General features: G+C 42.6%; 2 protein-coding genes across 4 annotated transcripts in view; one reads left to right on the top strand and one right to left on the bottom strand.

Annotated features, from left to right (window-relative positions):
- brd4 (bromodomain containing 4) overlaps window positions 1-20360 on the top strand; it is a 29401-nt gene extending 9041 nt beyond the window's left edge. For 2 of the 3 annotated variants that reach the window (XM_015948472.3, XM_070551337.1), the window contains exons 2-19: window positions 7185-7554; window positions 9389-9526; window positions 9616-9751; window positions 9841-10181; window positions 10329-10712; window positions 10834-10962; window positions 11314-11544; window positions 11636-11862; window positions 16167-16498; window positions 16653-16748; window positions 16832-17218; window positions 17577-18317; window positions 18433-18539; window positions 18641-18773; window positions 18867-18997; window positions 19125-19285; window positions 19614-19842; window positions 20058-20360. In XM_015948472.3, coding sequence (XP_015803958.3) covers window positions 7309-7554; window positions 9389-9526; window positions 9616-9751; window positions 9841-10181; window positions 10329-10712; window positions 10834-10962; window positions 11314-11544; window positions 11636-11862; window positions 16167-16498; window positions 16653-16748; window positions 16832-17218; window positions 17577-18317; window positions 18433-18539; window positions 18641-18773; window positions 18867-18997; window positions 19125-19285; window positions 19614-19842; window positions 20058-20138 — 4230 coding nt within the window. In that variant the 5' untranslated portion in view covers window positions 7185-7308 and the 3' untranslated portion in view covers window positions 20139-20360. Of the gene's footprint in view, window positions 1-6329; window positions 6350-7184; window positions 7555-9388; window positions 9527-9615; window positions 9752-9840; window positions 10182-10328; window positions 10713-10833; window positions 10963-11313; window positions 11545-11635; window positions 11863-16166; window positions 16499-16652; window positions 16749-16831; window positions 17219-17576; window positions 18318-18432; window positions 18540-18640; window positions 18774-18866; window positions 18998-19124; window positions 19286-19613; window positions 19843-20057 lie in introns of those variants that run through there. The other variant, XM_070551338.1, reaches the window with a different exon arrangement.
- Window positions 1-24699, bottom strand: part of stxbp2 (syntaxin binding protein 2) — a 54272-nt gene that overhangs the window by 27608 nt on the left and 1965 nt on the right. The gene's annotated exons all lie outside the window — the stretch shown is intronic.

Raw genomic sequence — 24699 nt, 5'->3', positions numbered from 1 at the left:
AATTTTTTCCATCACGCCAGGTGTGGATATAGACTACCAATTTGCAAATTACATTTGAAAGTTTTCATTTAAAATGCCAATTTTAACATGATATCTGCATGAATGTCTTACTTAATTCCTTTGAGGGTTATAGCATGTCCTAAACAAGGGGTAGGCAACCCTGCTCCTAGAGAGCCGCAGTCCTGCTTGTTTTCCAAAGCCCCCTTCAGACAGGCCATGAAAAACGGCAATGTTCCGGAGTCTGTCCGTAAGACCTTTGTGGACCTTTGTGTCTGAATACAAACATCCGGATAACGTGTTCCGGAATTTATCCGGACGAAGCCCCTAGTAACAGGTCCGGACTTGTTACGGACAGGGTGGCTGCTTCAGACTGGTGAGGTAAAGTTCCGGACAAGGGGGAGGAGGAGGGGACCGGGGGACGCTGTGCGCACCTAGATAGCCCGCTGCTGTAGCATGCGGTGAACCACGGCAGCTCGCCTCCTACGGTACCGTCTAGACGCGCGACGGAGCGCTTCACACCGCTTCAGTGATTCCTTTAACCATTGAGCTTCATCATCCAGGTCTCTTATGCGTCTTCGTGTGCGCAGAATTATGCTTAAGCGCCTCGTGATTTTTATCTTGAGAGGCGCTATAGAAATGATATTTTCTTCTTCTTCTTCTTAACATAAGTCCGATTCCCCCCCACCCCCCGCCGCCGTCAGACATCTGGAACTTTTCCCTGCTGTGTGAACGCAGCCGAAAGGACAAGTTCCGGTACAGAAGTGGTGTGTCTGAAAACACAGTTCCGGTTAAAAACCGGATTGAATTGTCCACAAATGTTCCAGAATGTCTTTCTGAAAAGGGCTCAACTATCTTTGATGTTCATGCTCTTGATTACCTGGATCAAGTGTGTTCAGCCAGTTAGAAGCTGCAAGTTCACACATGGCTGGAAAGCATGCAGAACTGCAGCTCTCTAGGAGCAGGGTTGTCTACCCCGTCCTAAACCATGGGAATGAGCCTACTTCCTGTCGTGTTATTAAAGTCACAGCCAACACTGCTTTTTATTTGATACACCTCATGACAAATTGAGTGCTGTCACATGGGCTGACAGCACCGCTGATGTGTTTGTAAAATTGAAAACGTGTTCAGTTACCTGAATTAAATACATGTATTAATATATATTTTACATTAACTTAATTCAGAGTCACCTTATTCTCATACTTACCTTGACCTATTTTCCCTCTGAAATCAGCTGGTCCAGTCAAAAATATTGTGTATTTTTTTCTTTTTCCAACATGGTGGCCCCGCATATCGATAGCAGTAGATGTAATAGAAACTTTTTATTTTTTTATTTCAGTAAGGGTGCAACTAAAATCAATCATCAGATTTATTTGCATATCTAAGTCAATTTAGGTTGATCAAAGTAATAAAAAGGAGCCTTTATCCTAGTTTACATGTACGTTAGAAAACTGAACGCTCAAATGAACTTTGTTCCACTCCGTTACAATAGGTGGCGACATGCACCCTTTTGTGTCTGCATTCTTCCGGTTAGCTTACAGCAACTCAAATGATAGACAAGCGGCGGGAGTAAGTAGACTAGGTTAAAACAGGTTATGCACAATGGTCAACAGCACTGCAGAACAGCTTATTTGGTACAGACTGTACTGTTTGATAGTGTTACACATGTTTCTTTGTGGCGATGATATAGGGAGCCTAAAGCTTGGTTTATGCTTGACGCATTTACTTTCCGCGCGGTGATGCGGCTCGCGGATGGAACGTGCTTCACAACTCGCAGCTTTTATGGTTCGTGCGGCTCGTCTCTGCGGTGAGCCAATATTCTCCCAAACTGAACGGGGCAGCATGGAGCTCTACGGCATGCATCCAACACTACACCATAGTAGAAGTAGAAATTACTGTTTACAACATGGCATTCCAGCATTTTTAACAGCGTCCTCGTCTTTTCCGACAGTGCGAGCTATTTCTCTCCAAGAATTATTAACAACATGTTGATCACGGTGATCTCTGAGAGCTGAATCATACAAATGTCTGTATTTACGAACCTCTGCCATACTAGTTCTTGCCGGTCCGCCATGTTTTTCCTCGTCCGTCCGTCCGTCCGCGTGGTTAGAAATTTTCCGAGGTGCGCGTCGCAGAAATTCGGGGCCGTGCGGAGGCGCGGTGGAGGGGCGTGGTTGTTAAAATGATGCAACTTTTCCGCGCGGAGCCGTGCGGACCTCGCGGACGCGTCAAGCATAAACCAACCTTAAGTCTCCTTCCTTTCCGGTTGGCTCATGGGACCCCGGAAAAAAACAAAAAATGAATGCAAGTCAACGGGGCTAAAAGAGCTTTTTTCTCATCTGCTTTGCCTTTCGTGCTGGATCACACATATGTTGTACTTCTATTTAAATGAAAAGTAATGATGGGTGTTTCGGCCAGGCCAGTTAGCTACTTTGAAATTCATCAGCTTGTACAAGTTCGCTTTTAGCATTACTACAAATCAGACATTGACACGTTGCATATATGACGTCACCATAGAATCTACTCTCCTCTAGTTGGGACATCATTATCTCAGGAGGTAGAGTGGGTTGTCCAGCAATCGGAAGGTTGCAGGTTCAATCCCAGCTCTGACCAGAGAATTCTGTAGTTGTGTCCTTGGGCAAGACACTTAACCCCCCTTGCCTGCTGGTGGTGGTCGGAGGGATCGGTGGCGCCAGTGCTCGGCAGCCTTGTCTCTGTCAGTGCGCCCCAGGGCAGCTGTAGCTACATCGTAGCTCATTCTCACCAGCATGTGAACGTGTGAGTGACTGATTGTGTTGTGAAGCACCTTGGGGGGGGGGGGGGGGGGGGGGTAGAACCCTAAGAAGGTGCTAAACGGGGCTAAAAGAGCTTTTTTCTCATCTGCTTTGCCTTTTGTGCTGGATCACACATATGTTGGCAGGCCATTTACCATCTAACGTAGCTGCTATTTACCATATGGCCAGATTTATGGTGTTTCTTTCCTCCCGAAGAAAGGATTTGAAGTTTGCTGAACTTACAGCCCTTTTCCCTCTGTTTTTCTCCATGTCTGGGTCGTTTACGTTACTTACATGGAGCGCATTTGTAGTCGTGGACTTATTTTCACACAAAACCTAAAATAGTGTTTTTTCCTGTTAGAAAATAAGTGCTTTCTTGGTATCAAAATGTGTCTATAAAATTCACGGATATAATACGTGAAATCCATGTCACATAACAAGCAGAATTAGAAAATAGCGTTTTTAGTCCCATTGACTTGCATTTGTTTTTGTTGTTCTTCCGGGGACCCATGGTCTGGAAGTAGATGGGCGTGACTTAGGCTCCCTATTATCAGAAGACTGCTTCCACATCTGGGAGGTAATGGCATCAACTCGACTGGGCCATTTACATGCAGATGCAGTCGGTTTGCTACTGCATCATCTTCAGCACAATTAGAGCCTGTTCGCCTTCAGCGAGAAAGAGTTCATGTGCATTTTAGAATCTGACGTCAGTCTATTTAGGGTAAATATTTGGTTTTCTGATGCGCACGTAAACACACAGAGTGTGACGTGCAGTTAAATTTTTTTATGAGTAAATGTGGTCCTGAAAGTGGCCAGCTGTACTACATTGCTATTGGCATCAGCGTCGTCTTAATTTTGAGACATTGCATTTTGTGGAAAGCTCTGATGAACATCTGAAGTGTTGAGTTGAGGAGAAAATACTTTATCAGAATAAATGCCACATTAATACAGACACACTGCAAATAAATTATTCTTAAATTTAAACCTAACTGCTGCATTCATGGACCCTGGTTATTTGAATAGTTGGTGTTTTTATGTGGCTCTGGACAGTTTCCCTTCCACCCACCAAATAAATATGGATGAAAGTTGACCAACTCTGACCGTGATCTAAATGAAGTCATCTTCAGTGTGTCCACATCTGCTTTTAGAGCCAGCCTTCTACGATGTCAGGTATGAATGGGATCTCTGAGGACAAACTTTCTCTACTAAGCAATGGTTGAAAAGACAAACGGTGAGCCCGCTACTTAAAATGACAAGACACAGTAAAACCTCATGTAAAAGTAAAGCTTTAAATAATAATTGCAATATAATGCCCTTAAAGAACTCAAAGCTGTTTCATAATGTAGTGGTTGTGGTAAACCACCAGCTCAGTGGCCCAGTGGCACGAGTGTCCACTCTGAGACTAGGAGATTGTGGGTTCAAATCCATAGTCGGGTCATACCAGAAACTTTTTAAAATGGGACCCAATGCCTTCCCGCATCACACTCAGCATTAAGGGGTTTGATTGTGGGGTTAAACCACCAAATGTTTCCCGAGTGTGGCCGTGTCTGCTACTCACTGCTACCCCAGGGGATGGGTCAAATGCGGAAAACATATTTCACCAGTGTGTCACGACTAATGAGACTTTCAACTGTAGCCACAGCCTCCCCAGGACAGTTTGAGAGAAGCAAGACCACCATCAGCCCCTCTGACTACCACCATCACAGGTTAGGCAGGTTAAATGTATCGCCCAAGGACACACCAGAAGAAGGACTGTGAATGAGTTTGGATGCTCTGTGTAATTTGTGTATGTTACATGCACATTTAACTAAGATACACATTGCAATTTTACTTTTTAAAATAATTTTCTAAATCTTAATCTCATACATTTTAATTTTGGAACCTATCTTTTCAGAATATTGTGCCACAAACTCACAATAACACACTAGCCAAATTCTCAAATCAGTTGATGTCCTGTTTATTTAAAACTAACTTGATAACTAACAGATAGGAGTGGTTAATATGTTAACATTCTCCATCGGACTTCCATCAGTCCAACAGTCAGTAATTGACAAAATAATCTATATTTTTTGTTTTTGTTTGGTAACATTTTTTGTCACACTAAACCTAAAATGTTCTCTACAAAACAATAATAATCATCCAACTTCACACATTAAATAGGGATGCACCAAAAATTCGGCTAAAGACATTTTTCACCTGAAAATGACTCAAAAGATAGTTTTCAGCCGAAACACCTTAAGCAGAAACAATGCAGCTGAAATGGGCCGTCAGGTGAACCCCGTTTTCATTTCGTCTCGCTCCACCCTCATGTGGCAACTTGCTCTTTGCTTCACAAAATCAGTGCATTCGTACTGATTTCATGAGTAAAGTTTTTCCCTTTTTAGTAATGTTGTTTTATTATCATTGTTTTGATTTGAGACTAGTTTGTTTTGAGCATAATGAGGAAGAAGTGAAGCGGCTCTCTTGCGATGGACACAGTTAGTAAACACATCCGACATGCTGGTGGCCTTGAAGCCCGAAAAGCAGTGATTATGCTTTTAATACCTTAGAAAATTCTAGATTCGTGAACAAAAATGATTTTTATGGAAATGTGGGTCTGCAACACGCACAAAGTAACACTTTGTCCTCGCTGCTACTCTCAAAATCCATGTTGCCCACACAAGCACAGACAGTGAGGCACTTCAGTGTTCATGATCTCGATGAGATGAACAGACTTGTGTGACAAAGCACTAGTATAGTCCTAAATAGAACATTTTTAAAAGCGCTTGACCCTTTTTTTGTTTTTATTAGAGAACATATTTAATTTTACAGTATTTCTCAGCAGACCTTTAAGTTATAAGCCCGAATATTTATAATTTATTATTTTTGTCTATAATTTCTTATTATTTAATGTACATGAGTGGGGTCAAGTGAAACATTCTGTTTTGAGTTTTAATTTATATTGTACATTGTTTTTATGTGAGGGATAAATAAATATTTTCATTGTTTTGAAATTTTTTTTACAATGCCCTGATTTTAATGAGGTTAGTACACACCATAGCCATGAATGCTATGGTTCTAATTTTTGTCGTAATCATTTATTTCTGTGTTTCGGTTTTTGGCCTTGGTTTCCTCATTTTCAGTTTTCGGTAATGGCCAAGAGTTTTTGTTGTGATGCACCCTTAATAATAAATAAAGATAAAAGCTGTAGTAAACAGTAAATAAAGCATCAGTGAAATTTGTACATCGGTATTCTGTTGGTAAAACTGCAACATCATAGTAGAGCTGTTTTCTGGAGAAATGATGGTGGTTTGATGAAAGAGTGAAAACGCTTGTGAATGACCACTCAGTGATATTACTGGTCATATCACCACACCCCAATTAATTATTTATATATTTGCTTTTAGGTAAAAAACAGGCTATTCTAATGCCTTAGGGCCTCTAGTGGAGTCTCCAGACCTGAAATCAACCCCAACTAATTCCATAAATAATTAATGGTTTGCTTCTACAGATGACATAGACATCTTACTTTTATTTCTGTGTGCTCTTTTCACGTAGGACAGTCAGTGAGAAACCACATGCACAACAAATGTCTTTGTGTAAGTTATGAACCCCCACCTCATTTATCAGAACCACTTCCTCCTCAGAAAACATTCCACAGCAGTCAATGATGATGTATGTTCAGGTCAGTGGTCAACAGTTATTCCAGACCTGGGAGCAGCATAGGTCATATAGCAGCAGAACGTTAAGTCTCTTAGATCGAGCAGCATTGGGGGGTTCTCTTTGTCACCACTTTAGCCTGGCCGTTGCATGTAAACTGCAGGTTGTTCAGTCAGGTATAAATTCATTTTATCGACTTGTCGTTTGGTGTGTGTGTGGTGTGTGTGTGTGTGTGTGTGTGTGTGTGTGTGTGCGCGCGTGTGCGCGTGTGTGTGTCGGTCAGCGCATGTGTGTGCGTTTCTTATGTAGAAAACAGCACATTAAAAGTCCCTGACTCACAAATGAGTCAGACACTCATGTCTCTGTTAAAACAAACTAGGGGGGGGGGGGGGGGGGGCGCTTGTATTTGTACCCTTGGGATTTGGGATATTTACTAACCGGCTTCTTACGACCGATGGTCCTTGTTAGGACCAAAACCCGGTCCTAATATGGAGTACTCCCTAGGGGTGAGGTTTACAGATGAGATGTGAGTTTTTGTTACAGATAACTTTAGGAATACACTGGTTAGGGTTGGGCACAATCCAGTCACTAAAATGAATAGAAATCAATGATGGTCCTCACAACAAATGTGAGTGTGTGTGTGCACACGTGCATGTGTGTGTGTTGTGATGTGACAGAGAACTAATAGAAGGCCAGATAGAATGGATCCATAAACTTGTTATTCAGGTAAATAATATATTTCTGATTAATGATTCAACATTCTTTTTGCTGCAGAGATTCCAGTGAGGAGTGCAATGGGATCAGTGGTACTCTGTCAGTGGAGTCTGTGCCGGGGCCAAGACTGAACTGGTGTTCCACCAACGCCCCTACTCCTATTCCAGCTCCTGTGCCAGAGCCAATGCTCAACCCTGTCAGAATGGGGGATGGCCTTGATGTAGCGCAGATGTCTGGTAGCAGCAGCAGCCTGGGGCAGGCCCAGCAAGGCCTCGATCCCTCAGTTCCTGAGCATGTCAACTTCAGCAGGCCAAAGCGCCAGACCAATCAGCTGCAGTACCTTCTCAAGGTGGTGGTGAAGTCCCTGTGGAAGCACCAGTATGCCTGGCCTTTTCATTCACCAGTGGATGCTGTCAAACTCAACCTGCCTGTAAGTACTAGCTACTGTTTTGTATGATCTAACACACATGCACACACATTCGTTTTAGTGACTCCACTGTGCCTAACCCATACCCAAACCTTAACCAATGCTGTTCTATTCCTCACCCTAAATAAAAAGGTATTTCACACCATACTACTAAAACCAAGTACTATTGTGTTTTGCACTAGGTGGACCAGCCAAATGTCCACACATCAAATACACACACACAAAGTCTGTCAACGTTTGAGCTGCTATGAATTTGTCATCAAGTTCTTGGCGTTAACATATGCCCACTAAAGATCGTCAGTCGAGTTTTTCTGTTGCTGGATATTGATGCTGATATGTAGAAGTCATGGTCAGCCCACGTGGGCTGGTTTTTATGGCCGCTATCTAGACGTTTTCCACCTTATTTTCATACTGAAATGTTACTTCTAACCAGAGAGTAACTGCATTTAAGTATAACAGCATTACCAATGGCTAGGGGTGGGAATTGATCACATTTTTACAATTCTGATTCCGTTTTCAATTGTGTTTACAATTATATTCTTTATTGATTTTCTTATCAAATCTCATTTGGAAAAAGGGAGAAGAAAAAGATTGATTAGCTTATTGTGCTTAAATTGTGTTTTTATATTATCGTTGAACAAGATACAAATTTAGAAGGAACATGATCTTACAAACCGAGCAGTGATGTCTTAAGCTTGGTTTATGCTTGACGCATTCACTCTCCGCGCGGTGATGCGGCTCGCGGATGGAACGTGCTTCACAACTCACAGCTTTTATGGTTCATGCGGCTCGTCTCTGCGGTGAGCCAATATTCTCCCAAACTAAACGGGGCAGCATGGAGCTCTACGGCATGCATCCAACACCACACCATAGTAGAAGTAAAAATTACTGTTTACAACATGGCGTTTCAGCATTTTTAACAGCGTCCTCGTCTTTTCCGACATTGCGAGCTATTTCTCTCCAAGAATTATTAACAACATGTTGATCACGGTGATCTCTGAGAGCTGAATCATACAAATGTCTGTATTTACCAACCTCTGCCATACTAGTTCTTGCCGGTCCGCCATGTTTTTCCGTGTCCGTCCGTCCGCGTGGTTAGAAATTTTCCTAGGTGCGCGTTGCGGTAATTTTGGGCCGTGCGGAGGCGCGGTGGAGGGGCGTGGTTGTTAAAATGACGCAATTTCGCCGCGCAGAGCCGTGCGGACTTCGCGGACGCGTTAAGCATAAACCAACCTTTAACCCTCCCACTGTCCTAATGGGTGACCCCACGAGGAAAGTTGACCATTGAGCAGGGTTGATGGTTTATCCCTTGAGGGCCATGTGGCAGGAGTGAGGTGGTGCTCACTCCTCATCCCTGCCACATGGACCCATACATATATATATATATATATATATAGAGAGAGAGAGAGAGAGAGAGAGAGAGAGAGAGAGAGAGAGAGAGAGAGAGAGAGAGAGAGAGAGAGAGAGAGAGAGAGAGAGAGAGAGAGAGAGAGAGAGAGAGAGAGAGAGAGAGAGAGAGAGAGAGAGAGAGAGAGAGAGAGAGAGAGAGAGAGAGAGAGAGAGAGAGAGAGAGAGAGAGAGAGAGAGAGAGAGAGAGAGAGAGAGAGAGAGAGAGAGAGAGAGAGATGTATAATACATATACATATCTATATATATTTTTATTTTTATTTTTTTTGTTTTTCATATATATATGTATATATATATATGTGTGTGTGGGAAAAAATATATACCGGTATATGAATATATATATATATATATATATATATATATATATATATATATTCATATGTTTCCACAAGAAGTTTATTGTTCACACCTTTCTTTGCTGTTGTTTCAGGACTACTACACAATAATCAAAACGCCTATGGACATGGGAACAATCAAGAAAAGGCTTGAGAATAGCTACTACTGGAATGCCCAAGAATGTATCCAGGACTTTAACACAATGTTTACCAACTGCTACATATACAACAAGGTGACATATGTTGGAGCCATTGTTGCTATAACATACCCACGTGTTGGTTGTGCTTGTAGTTTCACTGTAATGTAATGTCTTTCTGACAGCCTGGGGATGATATTGTCTTGATGGCTGAAGCTCTAGAAAAGGCTTTTCTACAAAAGGTTACGGAAATGCCTCAGGAAGAAATTGAGATTCCTGTCATGACAGGGAAGGGACGTGGTCGTGGCCGGAGAGACATAGGTGTGTCATTTGCTTACCAATATGTTTCTTTTATCGAGCAGGCTTTTGTGAAACAGATTGTAATACAAATGTTGTTTTCTTTCATCAAGGTCTAAACATGAAACCAGGTATAATCATTGACCCCTCACCCACAACTCCTCAAACGCGTGGTCCATCAACTCCCTCAGCAGCTCCACAGTCTCGAGGACCAATGCAGGGCCCACCTTCACTACCTCCCCATCCTTCGATGCAGGCCCTGCCATCCCACGTACCCCAAACGTTACCCAGCCATGCACCACAGCTCGGAGTTCCATACTCCATGGTTCCATCAGACTGTGCTCCTCAAATTCCCATCATGACTCCTGTGCCTCTCCCTGTCCAGACCTCACTTCCTCCAATATCGGTTCAGAGCACTGCCCCTATGCTGCAGACCCCTATAACTATGACCAAAGTGAGTCTGATTAACAAAGAGATGTCTGTTTGGGCTGGTTGGAACTTTTTTTATCAATGTGTTCGAGTGCCAAAATATGTGGTTCTTTAGTTTAGCTTCACTCCAATCACTTTCTCTCTCTCTCTCTCTCTTGTTTCTTCTACCCAGCAAAGAAAGAGTCAAAAAAGGAAAGCTGACACTACAACGCCCACAGCAAATGACCAGCTGAGTGAGTCTTCACCAGCAGAATCCAAATCTGGGAAGACGCTACCCAGGCGAGAGAGTAGCAGACCTCCAAAACTGATAAAGAAGGAGGCTCCGGACTCTCAGCATCACATAGGCATGGGGACTGGGCTTAGTGGACCAAGTGGAGGTCTTAGCCCCAAACCTCAGGATCAGCTAGGTTATTGTGTTGGTTTGGTTAGGGATATGCTGTCCAAGAAGCATGCTGCATATGCTTGGCCCTTTTACAAACCTGTTGACGTGGATGCACTGGGACTGCATGATTATCATGAAATTATCAAACATCCAATGGATCTCAGCACCATCAAGGTGTGTTGAGAACAGGATTTTTTCTTAATAATAGCTGGGAAACTGATGAAAATGACATTTTAGTACCAAAGTAACTAAAACCCTTGGGTTTTTATTTTTTTTTTTTTGTTTTTTTTTATAGGCGAAGTTGGAGAACAAGCAATATCGAGAACCTCAGGAGTTTGCTGCTGATGTTCGGTTAATGTTTTCTAACTGCTACAAATATAACCCACCAGACCACGAAGTTGTAGCCATGGCTCGCAAACTGCAGGTGCGTACATGTGACTGTTTCTTCTCTTTACATAAAAATGGGGTTTTATTTTCCTTATGGTATCTGTTGAAGGAGCAGTTTAATTTATTGGAATATCGATTTTTGTTCAATCACGTGCAGCACTGGTTAGAAATGTCTGAAATAACTATGTGTTTATCACACAATGACAGATATTTTTGCCAGGAAGTTTTATTAATCTTAGAAGTGAAACATCTTTTATATGTTGCACTTATTTCACTATTTAAAAGAGTTTATTTGTTGTGACATCTTAAGTATTCCTTATATTTGTTGTGTTTTAATACCTTTTTCAAAGGCATGAATAATAAGCATAGTGTTATTTTATTTTAACAGGATGTCTTTGAAATGCGCTTTGCCAAGATGCCAGATGAACCTGAGAGTAAACCGGTGGTTTCTGCCCCAGCCCCTACACTTCACCATCCTGCCCCTGTTAAGCCTCAGCCGCCTTTGGCCCATGTTCCTTCGTCTTCAGACAGCTCCAGCGACTCATCTTCTGAGTCTGAGTCGTCCACAGATGACTCTGAAGAAGAGCGAGCCCAGCGGTTAGCGGAGCTCCAGGAACAGGTTGGTGATTACAGGAAATTCAAAAAGAAGGAAACATTGATTTTATCACCTGTGAAACTTTGTTTAAAAGTGGTGTTATTTGTCCAAACAGCTCAAGGCTGTCCATGAACAGCTGGCTGCCCTGTCGCAACCACAAGCCAGCAAACCAAAGAGAAAAGAAAAGGAAAAGAAAGAAAAGAAAAAAGATAAACATAAGAAGAAAAGTGGAATGACTGGTCTCGTTAATGAGATACAGGACAGTATGCCAGTTTCACAGCCGTCAAAGAAATCCAAGGCTATTAACAGCAGCAAAGAGATTGGTTTAAAGAAGAAACCCAGGTGAGTGTTAAAAGGCAGTCTGTGGTTACTGTTCTCCTTTATGTTTTCTTTGTACTCGTGTTTTATAGGCACTTCCAAATGACGATGCTTTAGGCGAAATTGTGTGTGTTTATATTTGTATAAAGATGCCTCCTGATTGTTTAATTCTGCATCCTTGAGTTGATGAATGTACGTACACCTACACACAACTTTATGGATTGTGCTACATTGTCATATTTTATATGAAATGACAAAGTTCAGCCAACAGAGCCTTAGTGTTAGGGCTGATACCTTTAGATAGTTTTAATACCAGTACTTTACCTGGTTTTCCGTATCTGTACCGAACTTTAAATTTAATTTTAAGAAAAAAGTTTTGACATTTAATGTATTTTATTTCATTTTATTTTATTATTTCATTCATTTTTTCTTTATTTTATTTTGTTATTTTTTATTTTATTGAACAAAGCTGAACAATGTATAAACGGTCAGTGCAAACAGTGAACTATAATATAAAACTTTTTTTAGAGCAAGAATAAGCGGCAATATTTAAATATTCTTGCAAAATATAAAATTATAGTATTCATCTTTTAGTGCAAACCAAAAGTAAAGATATTAAAATTAAGATAGGTTTACATCCCAGTTAAAATAAGCACATTGGATAAATAAAACCTATGTACATCGTCAACTTGAGTCCTAGCGTTTTGCTTCAGATAAATGACCCTGATCAGACCTCCCGTGTTGACTAGAGGAGGAAGCTTGCTGACCTGGGTCTGCTTTTTTATGCAGCCTGAAAATGGCGCATGTATCAGTTCACAAACTGATGCCATGAGGTGCTTCATTAAATTGCTGGTGTTTACAGATGTGAACGTTAGTGTTGGTACTCTTTGGTCAATGAAAGAAAACCCTGCAATGGTCACAGACATAACTTAAATCTGACAAAAGTAATAATAAATAAAAATTCTATGAAATTTAACCACTTTGACACTGCTATTCAACCATGCTGCAACAGAATTATTTTTTAAATAGCAACCCGCACGGACAAAAACTAAAGTGTAACTGAATGCATGCAGCAGAAGCAGAACCGGTGACCACAACCATTAGGACTGCTCCATTTCCACCTAGGAAGCAGTTGAAGTCTCCTGTGTGGGAATAATATCTAAAATATTCCAGACACTGGGGTTAATAGTCAAATCCCTAGATGGAACAGGCCTGGACAAAAATGGTGGTACCCCCACTAATCACTGCAGTCAAACAATTCCTGTAACTGTCGATGAAACTTCTGTACCTCTCGGCAGGTATTTTGGCCCACTCCTCATTAGCAAACTGCTTCAGTTGTCTGATTTGAAGGGCACCTTTTCCAGACCGCATGTTTCAGCTCCTTCCAAAGATGCTCAATTGGACTGAGGTCAGGGCTCATAGAAGGTCCCTTTTAGAATAGTCCAGTGTTTTCCTCCTAGCCATTCTTGGGTGTTTTTAGCTGTGTGTTTTGGGTCATTGTCCTGTTGCAAGACCAAGCTTTCTGACACTGGCCAGCACATTTCTCTCTAGAAGTCCTTGTCAGTCTTGAGATTTTGTTGGACCCTGTATAGATTCAAGACACCCTGTGCCATTTTTTTCTCATCTGTCCATAGGACATTCTCCCAGAAGCTTTGTGGCTTGTCAACATGTAGTTTGGCATATTCCAGTCTGGCTTTTGATGATTTGTTTTCAACAGTGGTGTTCTCCTTGGTCGTCTCCCATGTAGTCCACTTTGGGTCAAACAACGATCTGACACTGATGTTGAGCTTGAAGTTCACCTTGGATCTTGTTAGAAGTTTTTCTGGACTCTTTCTACCATCCAGATTATACGTCTCTTTGATTTGTTATCAATTTCCCTTCAGGGGCCACGTCCAGGGAGGTTGGCTACAGTCCCATGGATCTTAGAAGTCTGAATAAAATGTGCAGCTGCAGACACATCTGGCTGCTTGGAGAGGGTCTCATAGCCTTTACCTTTAACATGGTCGTTTAAAATTTTCTTTCTAATCTCCTGAGACAACTCTTTCCTTTGCTTCCTCTGGTCCATGTTGAGTGTGGTACACACCATGTCACCTAACAACACAGTGACTACCTGGAGCCCCATATACAGTCACCTAAAGGATTATAAGAACAACACACTAATAAGGTGTTTGACCCCCTTTTGCCTTCAGAACTGCCTTAATTCTACATGGCGTTGATTCAACAAGGTGCTGAAAGCATTCTTTAGAAATGTTGGCCCATATTGATAGGACAGCATCTTGCAGCTGATGGAGATGTGTGGGGTGCACATCCAGGGCACAAAGCTCCCGTTCCACCACATCCCAAAGATGCCCTATTGGGTTGAGATCTGGTGACTGTGGGGGCCATTGTAGTACAGTTAACTCATTGTCATGTTCAAGAAACCAATTAGAAATTATTGGAGCTTTATGACATGGTGCATTATCCTGCTGGAAGTAGCCGTCAGAGGATGGGTACATGGTGGTCATGAAGGGACGGACATGATCAGAAGCAATGCTCAGGTAGCCCGTGGCATTAAATCATGCCCAATTGGCACTAAGGGGCCTAAAGTGTAACAAGAAAACATCCCCCACACCATTACACCACCACCACCACCAGCCTGCACAAGGCATGATGGATTCATGTTCTCATTGACTACGTTTACATGCAGCCAATATCCGGGTTATGATCGGGTTTAGGTTGGTATTCGGGTTTCTGAGTTTATCAGAATAACCCGTTTACAAGCATAAATAAAGAGTTACCCCTAACTTGCATAACCCGATTTAAATGCGGACGTTGGGGTAGTACGTCCAGACGCAATATGCGTCATTTCCGGTTCTTCTTGTTCCGGTATCCATGAAAACAACAACATGTTTCCCAGTTCGGAAGAGATAGCGACCGCGTTTGTTTGTGCTTTAGTTTCCTCGTCACTCCAAAAGTGTGGTGCTGTGCCGCGACTCGCCATGTTGCTCCCAACTTGTTTACTTCCGGTGTTCTGGCGCATACAAGACGCCTCGCTACTCAAAAGACCAAGATTCCTTGCGAACAGAGCATGCGCAGAACACAAACTTTGATGGGGATATCCCGGTATGCGTTTACACGACCAAACATTCGGGTTAGAAAAGGTGTAGTAACCGGGTTTTTAAAAACCCAGTTATGAGCATATCCGGGTTTTTGGCGGTGTTTACATGGACCTGCGGAACCGGTTTATTGTGAATATTCGGGTTTTAAAAGGGTTACTGGCTGCATGTAAACACAGTCATTCTGTTTACGTCAAATTATGACTCTACCATTTGAATGTTTCAACAGAAATTGAGACTCATCACACCAGTCAACATTTTTCCAGTCTTCAACTGTCCAATTTTGGTGAGATTGTGCAAACTGTAGCCTCTTTTTCCTATTTTAGTGGAGATGAGTGGTACCCGGTGGTCTTCTGCTGCTGTAGCCCATCCGACTCAAGGTTGTACGTGTTGTGACTTCACAAATGCTTTACTGCATTCCTCGGTTGTAACGAGTGGTTATTTCAGTCAAAGTTGCTCTTCTATCAGCTTGAATCAGTCGGCCCATTCTCCTCTGACGTCTAGCACCAGCAAGGCATTTTCGCCCACAAGACTGCTGCATACTGGATGATTTCCCTTTACACACCATTCCTTGTAAACCCTAGAAATGGTTGTGGGTGAAAATCCCAGTAACTGAGCAGATTGTGAAATACTCAGACCAGTCCGTCTGGCACCAACAACCATGCCACGCTCAGAATAGCTTACATCACCTTTCATTCCCATTCTGACATTCAGTTTGGAGTTCAGGAGATTGTCTTGACCAGGACCACACCCCTAAATGCGCTGAAGCAAACACCATGTGATTGGTTGATTAGATAACTGCATAAAGGAGAAGTTGAACAGGTGTTCCTAATAATCCTTTAGGTGAATGTATAGGCCCACTGACTGATTACAAGATGTAGACACCTGTGATGCTAACTAGTGGACATACCTTGAATAAATATGTATCTTTGGTCAAAGAATTATTATTTTTTTACTTTTGCCAAATTCAAGTTATTTCTGTGACCATTGTTGGTTTTTCTTTCATTGACTGAAGGATACCAACACTTTAGCCCATGTCTGTACATATTTAGCAACACAAACCGTAATAAACTTTTGCACCAACAAAGATCTGGATTTTTTGGGTTTCAGAATCTACCAAATGTTTTTGGCTGGTACTAAAAAGGTTTGGGGGGTTAAAAGAGTGGAAATGCTTTTTTTTTTTCCCTAAAATGTTCTTTTGGAAAATAACAATTTCTTGTTGCTTCTCCTCAGCAAAAAGGAGGTTATGAAAAGTAATCATCCTCCCAACCTTCAGCCAGTTCCAACTCTGGAGGATGATTATGGATCTAGTGGATCAGCAGTAACAGGGGAAAAGTGCAAGCCTATGACTTACGAAGAGAAGAGGCAGCTAAGCCTGGACATCAACAAGCTTCCTGGAGACAAACTTGGCCGTGTAGTTCATATTATCCAGTCGAGAGAACCCTCGCTCAAAAACTCAAACCCTGATGAGATTGAGATTGACTTTGAAACACTGAAGCCCTCCACGCTGCGTGAGCTAGAGCGATATGTGTCTTCTTGCCTTCGAAAAAAGAAAAAAGTTCCAGGTAGGCCCCTGAATAACTAGGGGGTGTTTTTAGTATTAGCTAGAAAAATAAGTAGTTTAAAAAAACAACTAAGATTTCAGCTACTATTTCGTTTTCAAGTGTGTGTGTGTGTGTGTTTTTTTTCTCATGTATTAAAATGCAATTGTTTTTGTAGCTGAGAAGAATATCGAGTCTGTGGCTTCTTCCAAAAAGGCTGGATCTTCTTCTGAAAGCAGTGGCTCAAGCTCTGATAGTGAGACTGAGAACACAGGTGAGCTACAGCTGTTCAGAGTTCTCCACATTCTCACCCTATCATTTTCAAACTAATATATTAAAAAGTACCTTTTTCCCCAGGAATGTTAAAACAGCAGAAAAAGAAGAGCCGCTCTGGGAAGGAGGCAAAAAAGACCCATCCTGCCGCTCAGATGGGTTCTGCTCCAACTGGGCTTCAGCCCCAAGCTGCTGGCCCTCAGTCTAGCAGTCAGATGAAAAAGCAGCAGCTTGATCCACCTCCTGCAGCTTTTGTGGCTCATCCACCTGTAGCAGCCCTGGAATCATCCGATTTATTAGAGAGCTACGAGTCGCTGCCATCATTCAGCAGCCATCAGCCCATGATGCATATATCCCACCTCGCAGGAAACTCTTCCCCTCCACCTCCACACCTAAACGCTCATTCTGCAGGGGCTGTGTCTCCTGAGACGCATCCCTTCCTCAATCAGCATCCCGTCCTCCCATCTCCAGGTAAGAGAGGAAGCGGGGGCTGTGCTTCTTATAGGTCCGGGTTTATTTGCATCATCTGTTTTATTACTTCTGCAGGAATAACTGCAGACCCATGCACTTGCAGTTCAAGACTCTGTGCAGTTCTAAAATTCTGCACGTCACATGATTACATAGATGACTTTGCATTGGTGTGTTCTTGTCTTGCATTTTTTGTGTGCATACAAAAAATACAAAATGTTTCATAGAAAACAGATGGAGGCAAACAAATGGGTGGAAACAATATCGGCTAAAATTAGCCATGGCAGGGATTTTCAGTGAGCTTTATCTCATAAATGTTCTTGTTTGTTTTTCTGTGACCTTTGGAATGGCTCAACCTCAGCTTTACACAGCTCCATGCCTCAGCAGCCTTCTCGGCCGAGTCACAAGGCAGCACCTCTTCATCCCAAACCCCCCCAGCAGCAACCGGCACCACCTCAGCAGCAGCAAACTCTTCAGCCGCAGCTTCAACCGCAGCCAGCAGCCCCACCGCCACAGCACCAGCTCCCCTCCCAGATCCTTCATCCGCCTTCTCAACCCTTGCATCAGAGGCCCATATCACCCCCAACGCTGACACCCCAAGGCTTGCTGTCTTCTCAGCCTCCTCAGATGCTGCTGCAGGATGATGAGGAGCCTGGGTCCACCACACCATTGAATCAAGTGCAGTTATGCCTACAGCAGTTCCAGCAAGCTCGCCAGCCACAGCAGACCATGCTGCATACACAGGCGCGTCAGCAGCAACAAGGACAGACTTCGCTCCTGCACTCTTTACAGGGACAGGCTCAGCTGTCCACTCAGACATCACTGCCTGCTCCTCAGCTTTCTGTCCAGTCCCAGACTCAGCCTATTCCGTCACACCAAGCCCCGCCCTCACAGATGCCCCTACATCCAGCCCGTCACATGCAAAACGCTCAGCAGCAATCGCAGCAGCTGATTTTCCAACATAGTTCTGGATTATCTAGTCAGTCCCAGGTGACGCAACATAATTTATCAATGCCCACCATCAAAGCACAGCAGATCGTCCAACAGCAGCAGCAAGAGCAGCCCTCCCCTCGCCCAACCAAAGTCGACCCCTACAACCCCGGTGGGTTTGAGAAGACGAGACAAACAATGAAAAGTCTGATGTTTTTATGAACAAAGTCAGCTGTAGAGGTTTGTTCTGCTGATGCATGTTAAAGTCTTTATTGTTTTACTTACAGCTCAAATAAGGGACAACCCATCCCCTCTTATGATGCATTCCCCTCAACTTCCCCAGTTTGCACCTGTCTCTCACCAGTCTCCACCTCACAACATGCAGCCCAAAAAGGTACTAAATAATTCTAAATAAATGCACAGGTTGGGCGGTAACTGAAGGTGGGGAAAAACCAGCAAAGCATCTAACTGTGGCTTTGTTTACTGGCTGTGCAGCAGAGAGCCCCGGGAAAACAAGGTGCAGGTAAGGAGGAAAAGCTTCCTGCAACACCTGTGATCCGAGGAGAACTTTTTAATCCTGCAGTGAGACCAGACCACAAGCATCCCGAAAACAAGCCCAGGCAGCAGAGTGAGAACTCCTTACACCTGTCATTTCAAGATGACTGAAAAGAAAATAATCTGGAGTAAGACACAAAGTTTTGTGTGTGTGTGTGTTGAACAGATATGAAGTCTATGGACAGCTCACAGCCGGTCATCTGCTCTTCTGAGCCTCATGGACCACCACCTACCCTACAGGACAAGGAGAAGTTCAAACAAGAAACCAAGACCCCAGCGGCTCCCAGGAAAATACAGGTGGATGCACGAATCAGTTTACTGTACTTTTAATGTACACTTCTGTCACTTGTGTGTATAAAGGTTGCATCTTGCAACACTTCATTGTATTTTTATGTTTGTCTTTTCTTGGGATGTCAAACTGAAGAACGTGGGACCTTGGGGCAGCCTGGGAAAGGAGTCCACAACACCATTATCTACTGTAAAATCCTCAATTGACAGTTTTAATATTTTCCGCCGTTTTGCTCTGGAGAAGGAGGGGAAGCAGAAGGCCCTGAAGGCTGAGCAGGCCGAAAAACGTATGCGAAGGTACGATTTTCAACAAGACTTCAACAAAAACACCAAAAATCATGCAGACAGAAATGTGATCATGACAAATAAAAGAAACAGGAGTTTTTGTGCGTCACTGATGACCAGAAAAGTAGAAGCCTCCCCACCCTGCAGCAGAGCTCATTTGTTGCTTCTAGTTTTTGTCTAACAGTGCTGATGTTTCACCTCAGATTGGAAATGCAGATTACTGATCTGTGCTGGGATTGTACTCATGGAGATAACTTGGGCTTCTTGCATGCTTCCAAGGACAATTTTATGCACCTGCAAACTACCTGCAGACTAAATTATTGCGCTTAACATTTTTTAGAGAACAAGGTGAAGAGGTCATCATTGAGCCTACCAGAAGGATGCATGAGGAGCCTCGCCGGCGTCCTGAACAGCATCATGTCCAAGCCCCTTCTCAGCAGCCGCAGATGCCACAGCCAGCTGCCGTCCAGCAGCCTCCTCAGCCCCCTCCGCTGCCTCAGCCCACCACACAAACCTCACTTGACCATGAGAGAGAGATCGCACGTCAAAAAGAACAGGAGAGGAGGAGGGTGAGATGATTTCTTAACTCTCTCAAGTTGACATTTTTACTTTAAACAAAAACACCATCGTTCTCAAAGATATGCAGAAATTGTATTGAGATAAGAAGTTAACACAGGAAGTCTGGATTTCCCTTTATCGTGTCTGAGAAATGTTCCATAGGTTCAGGATGCAATCTGAGTCCAACCAAAGCAAAACAACTCCTGATTTGTTTTTCTCTCTACAGAATACAGCAACTATTGACATGAACTTTCAAAGCGAAATCATGTCCATCTTTGAAGAGGACCTATATTGTGGAAATGAGTAACTCAAGCAAGCAGCAGCGAACGAGGATAAACTTTATCTTCAGTAAAGCAAACGTGCACCCCGAAGGGCAGAAGACTTGAATACCACAAAAGCCCTGTAGAGACTTGATCTGAACGCTAGAGACGTGTCCACAACTCGCTTCGTCCTCTTGGGATTAACTCTGGTTGTGGTCTCGCTGATGCTTTGGACGTCGTTTTGTTGGAATTTAGCATCGCTCGCCTGAACTCCCAGAACAAGTAAAAGAAGAGCTCCTGTGGGCACACTTGCCTTCTTCATGCTCTCGCACTGCGCGTGGGCGTGGCGATAACCGCGGGAGCAACGACGTCCTTCCGGATCCCAGCGATGATGGAAAAATGCTCTGATGTAGTGACAGACTGCGAAACTGCCAGATGTCAGATATTGTGAAGAATATTGCTTTTATGTTCTGTTTATTTTGTTGTAAGTGACACTTTCTTTTCTTTTCTATTTCTGGGGCGGGCGGGTAACTTCCATACTGTAAATCATGTATATTTCTCAGCAGAGAAGGTACAGTTTGCCTTACATCTCTTTCCTAAATTTGTTCTATGACCTGCACACATAGACAAACCAATAACATTTACAGACAGGACCAGAAGCCGTGCAGACTTTTACATCATCTAGTATCTACTGAAAAGAAATATTTTCTTATACTACAGCTGTTTGTTTTCAGTCTTTCTCCTTCCCACTTTAGCTCTTTGAATCTTCACAACAACACACTCCAACAGACACCTATGCCGAACAACTCTTATCATTTATTCATTGTTCCAAAACATAGAAGTGCGTGGATAGTGAGACGGGGGGGGGGGGATATGCAGAACTCCAGTGAGTATTTATGAAAAACTGAGCTTCTTTTCATTATTTCTTGTGTTTTTCCTTTTAAAACTACAAGAGATTTTAAGCAGAAAACTGAACAAACGAGTTGCTTCTGAGCTTTGGTTGAGTTTCACTCCGAGCACTGAACGTTATTTTTATTGCTTCGGACATAATTTTGTTCACGATAGTTTCGCCAATCAGCTCAGCCTCTCGCTGCTCCCCTTCAGTGCTTCTGGAAGGAGGAAATCCTTCATAAACACACGTTTCTGTTGTTGAAACTTGAAACAGGTGGTGAGAGAGTCAGTGGGACCAGATGATGGCCTCGGTGAATCATCGTCTAAGGCACACGGCGGACCGTGCAAAATAAAGACTACAAAAGTCAAAACAGAAAAGGATGAAAGAAGTTTTGATTTCTATCTTTGGTGTTTGATAATAGTGGGTGTGAGTTCTGATCCTGTTGTTGGCGACGTCAGAGGTAGGCTAAAATCGAAACACATCTCATCTCTCGTGTTTTTTCTCCAGTGCCTGTATTGTATTGCAATTCTTGTTGGCTTGTATTACACACTTAGAGGGAATTGAAGGTTCGACGTGAGTGGGGGGTGTAATATTTGGATGGGGTGGGAGATTTTTGAAAGAGTTTGTGTTTTAAAAAAAGGTGAAAAGTAAGACAGCATTTTATATCTGACCCATTGTCAATACTCGGGTTTTAAATCTAGTTTTAGCTGGACTTCTATGATCGTACACATCTGAGAACAACTCATTTGGTTCTGTCAGCAGATTGAAGTAGATGTGATTCAGCATTTCTACACTAGCATTTTGAGTCTAGTGTGTGAGTGTGTGTGTACTTTTGGAAGGCTGTGTGTGACTGTGAATGTTTCTGTTCATTTTTACTTTTGATGTGTGGTGCTGAGAGGCACGCTCACCCATGTAGATAAACGTGTTGATGAGGAAAGTACTTCAGGAGAACTTTAGTGCTTAATTCACTTTTTTATTTTTATGAAGTCCACTATGTATGAATATATGTTATTAGACCTGTTTCAAAGTGATAAGAAAACACGTTCATTCCTTTTTGGCCTGTTTCTCCCTTTTCACGTTAACTGTTGGACGTTATGTGCCATGAGCTCTAAAGAGAATGTGCTGACATGCAGCTCAGCTCAGAGTTTGCTTTATTCAGGTATTTTATTTCTGTGTTACATTTGTTCTGTTTTGGGGGGTTTGTTAAAACATTTTCCTCTAATTTTTTTGTTGGTATGTGCGTGGTTGCTTGAGGTCTCTGATTAGGTATGTTATGATCATTGAATAAACTCATCTCTTTTATAGAAAATAAAACCTGGAATTGTCTTTTCACTTTAAAACTAGATTTTAAGCATTTATCAGCTTTGAGCTTATCTGCAGGGAGGTGTGGTGCTGCTGCTTAGCCCTGCAGAGTCAGTCAAGGACAAGTCAACATTGGAGTAGAATAAACTTTATCGATCCCGCGGGGAAATCTCCTCAGCACAAACATTTAGGGAATAGTAAAAAAATAATACAGGTAAAAGCACAACGGCTTCCATTGTAACCTTCAGCACTTAAAAACAAAAATAGAAGAAGCAGCATGAAGGACACAGACAAATGTACGTTCAGGTGTTGCACAGGTCAGCATTAAGACATTTACTTAATCAAAGACTTGGAAATAAATTTAAAAGTATTGCTTGAAAGTTTCAAACTTAATAGTGAAATAAATTGTAGTATTTTTTAGATTTTAAACTTTTCATACTTTTAACTTTGATGTTGTTTGTTGTTTGAGAAACAGTTTGTGTTTTTTTTTTACTTAGAAAGTAAACTGTACCTTAACCAGGTTGCACAGAAATAAAAACACCGACAATAAATTATTTAGTATTAGTTAAATCTATTTGAAAGTCACTGGAAGTTGAGTTACAGCAGAATTTGTAACTGGGTTATTTTTTTCTGCAATCATGTTGTCAAGCAAATATCTCCAGCTGTGACCCGACCTGTTAAAAAGCTTTTCCTTTTTTTTAAGGTTTTAATATTAGTTTTAAAAAGCAAGGGATTTTAAGACATTAATTTATTTTGTTGAATTGTAAACTTTGTGAACGATTATGGCATTCCCAAGGAAATATAGTTTTTGAGCGCCCTCTTTTGGTCACTTAGATTAACTGCATCAACACAATGTGGATTCTGCCATTGCTCTTGGGTGGGATAAGATGGCATAACCCAGAACTATTCAATTCTGGGCTTCAAGGGCCGGTATCGGCATGTTTTAGTGGTTTCTCTGCTCCAACACACTTGATTCTGTGGTTGAATCACCTGTGCAGCAGCTCATCGGGCTCTGCAGAAGCCTGTCAATCACCTGCTAATTGAAATCAGGTGTGTTGAAGCAGGTTAAAATCAAAACGTGCTGGATACTGGCCCTCGAGGCTCGAAATTGAATAGCCCCGGCATAACCCCACAACTGGCTGGCTGAAATGAGCTATCTATTTTGTTTCCAGCAGACCCTCTCAATACGTTTGGGCCTGCCAGGTCTGACCGGCTTCCTGTCCCACCATTGAAGCCAACTCACCACCAGCTAGTGGTCAGTTAACAGCTCTGCCCGTCTCTTTACTCGAGTATCCAAGGCATACGGCCGCAGATCAGATGACACACCAACAAAGTTGATAATCGAACTGCGGCCTAAGGAATTCTGGTGCCAAGAGCACATGTGGACACTTTTATGCTTGAACGTGGTGTTCATTATGGACAATATATGGCATGCACAAGAGTCCAGTAACAAAACACCGCTCAGATTCAGATCAGGGGGGCCATTCCACAAAACCACACCTCTCCAGGTCTCACTGTCATTGCCCACATGAGAACTGAAGTACCCCAGCAGTCCCCCAAAACTCTAAAGCACAAAACATATAAGCTCAAAACTTCAGTCACAGACATGAGTCTCCATGTGGGAGGTTGGCTGGGAACCTCCTCGCTCCAGAGAGCCTACAGCCTCATTGCATGTTCTAGATCCCTTAGGTATGGTGACCTTATAATAATAATAATAATAATAATAATAATAATTATGCATTTAATTTATAGGCACCTTACAAAACCCAAGGTCACCTCACAAAGACATGATAAAACTTACACGAAAATAATAATAAGATCATTTAAACTATAGAATTACAAAGAATATGCTATAAATTACAGAGTGGAGAGTTTGTGGACTAGTGAGTGTAAGCCAGTTTGAACAGGTGAGTTTTGAGTTTGGATTTGAATGAAAGGAGGGAGTCTGTGTTTCGGATGGCAGGAGGAGGTGTGTTCCAGAGCCGAGGAGCAGAGCGACCGAAAGCTCTTTTTCCAACGGTTGTGAGATGAGCAGGAGGAACCACAAGGTGAATGGCTGAGGAAGACCTGAGGGAGCGAGATGGGACAGCAACATGGATGAGATCAGAGAGGTAAGGAGGGGCGAGAGAGTGGATATGTTTGTAAGTGAGAAGCAGGATTTTGAAGGAGATTCTGTGTTCAGTAGGTAGCCAGTGGAGACGCTGAAGAACAGGGCTGATGTGATCTCTGGAGGGGGTACGAGTGATGACCCATGCAGCAGCATTTTGGAGAAGTTGGAATTGATGAAGGGATTTATGGGGCAGACCAAAAAGTAGAGATTTACAGTAAGTTACAGTAATCAGTCCTAGAAGTGACTAGGCTGTGTACGAGGACGGCTGTAGCATGAGGAGTGAGAGAGGGGCGGAGTCGGCTGA

The sequence above is a fragment of the Nothobranchius furzeri genome, chromosome 5, assembly GCF_043380555.1.
Source record: "Nothobranchius furzeri strain GRZ-AD chromosome 5, NfurGRZ-RIMD1, whole genome shotgun sequence".
Classification (NCBI taxonomy): domain Eukaryota; kingdom Metazoa; phylum Chordata; class Actinopteri; order Cyprinodontiformes; family Nothobranchiidae; genus Nothobranchius; species Nothobranchius furzeri.
Note: the sequence above shows the minus strand (reverse complement) of the source record. Positions and strands in the feature narration are given on the sequence as shown.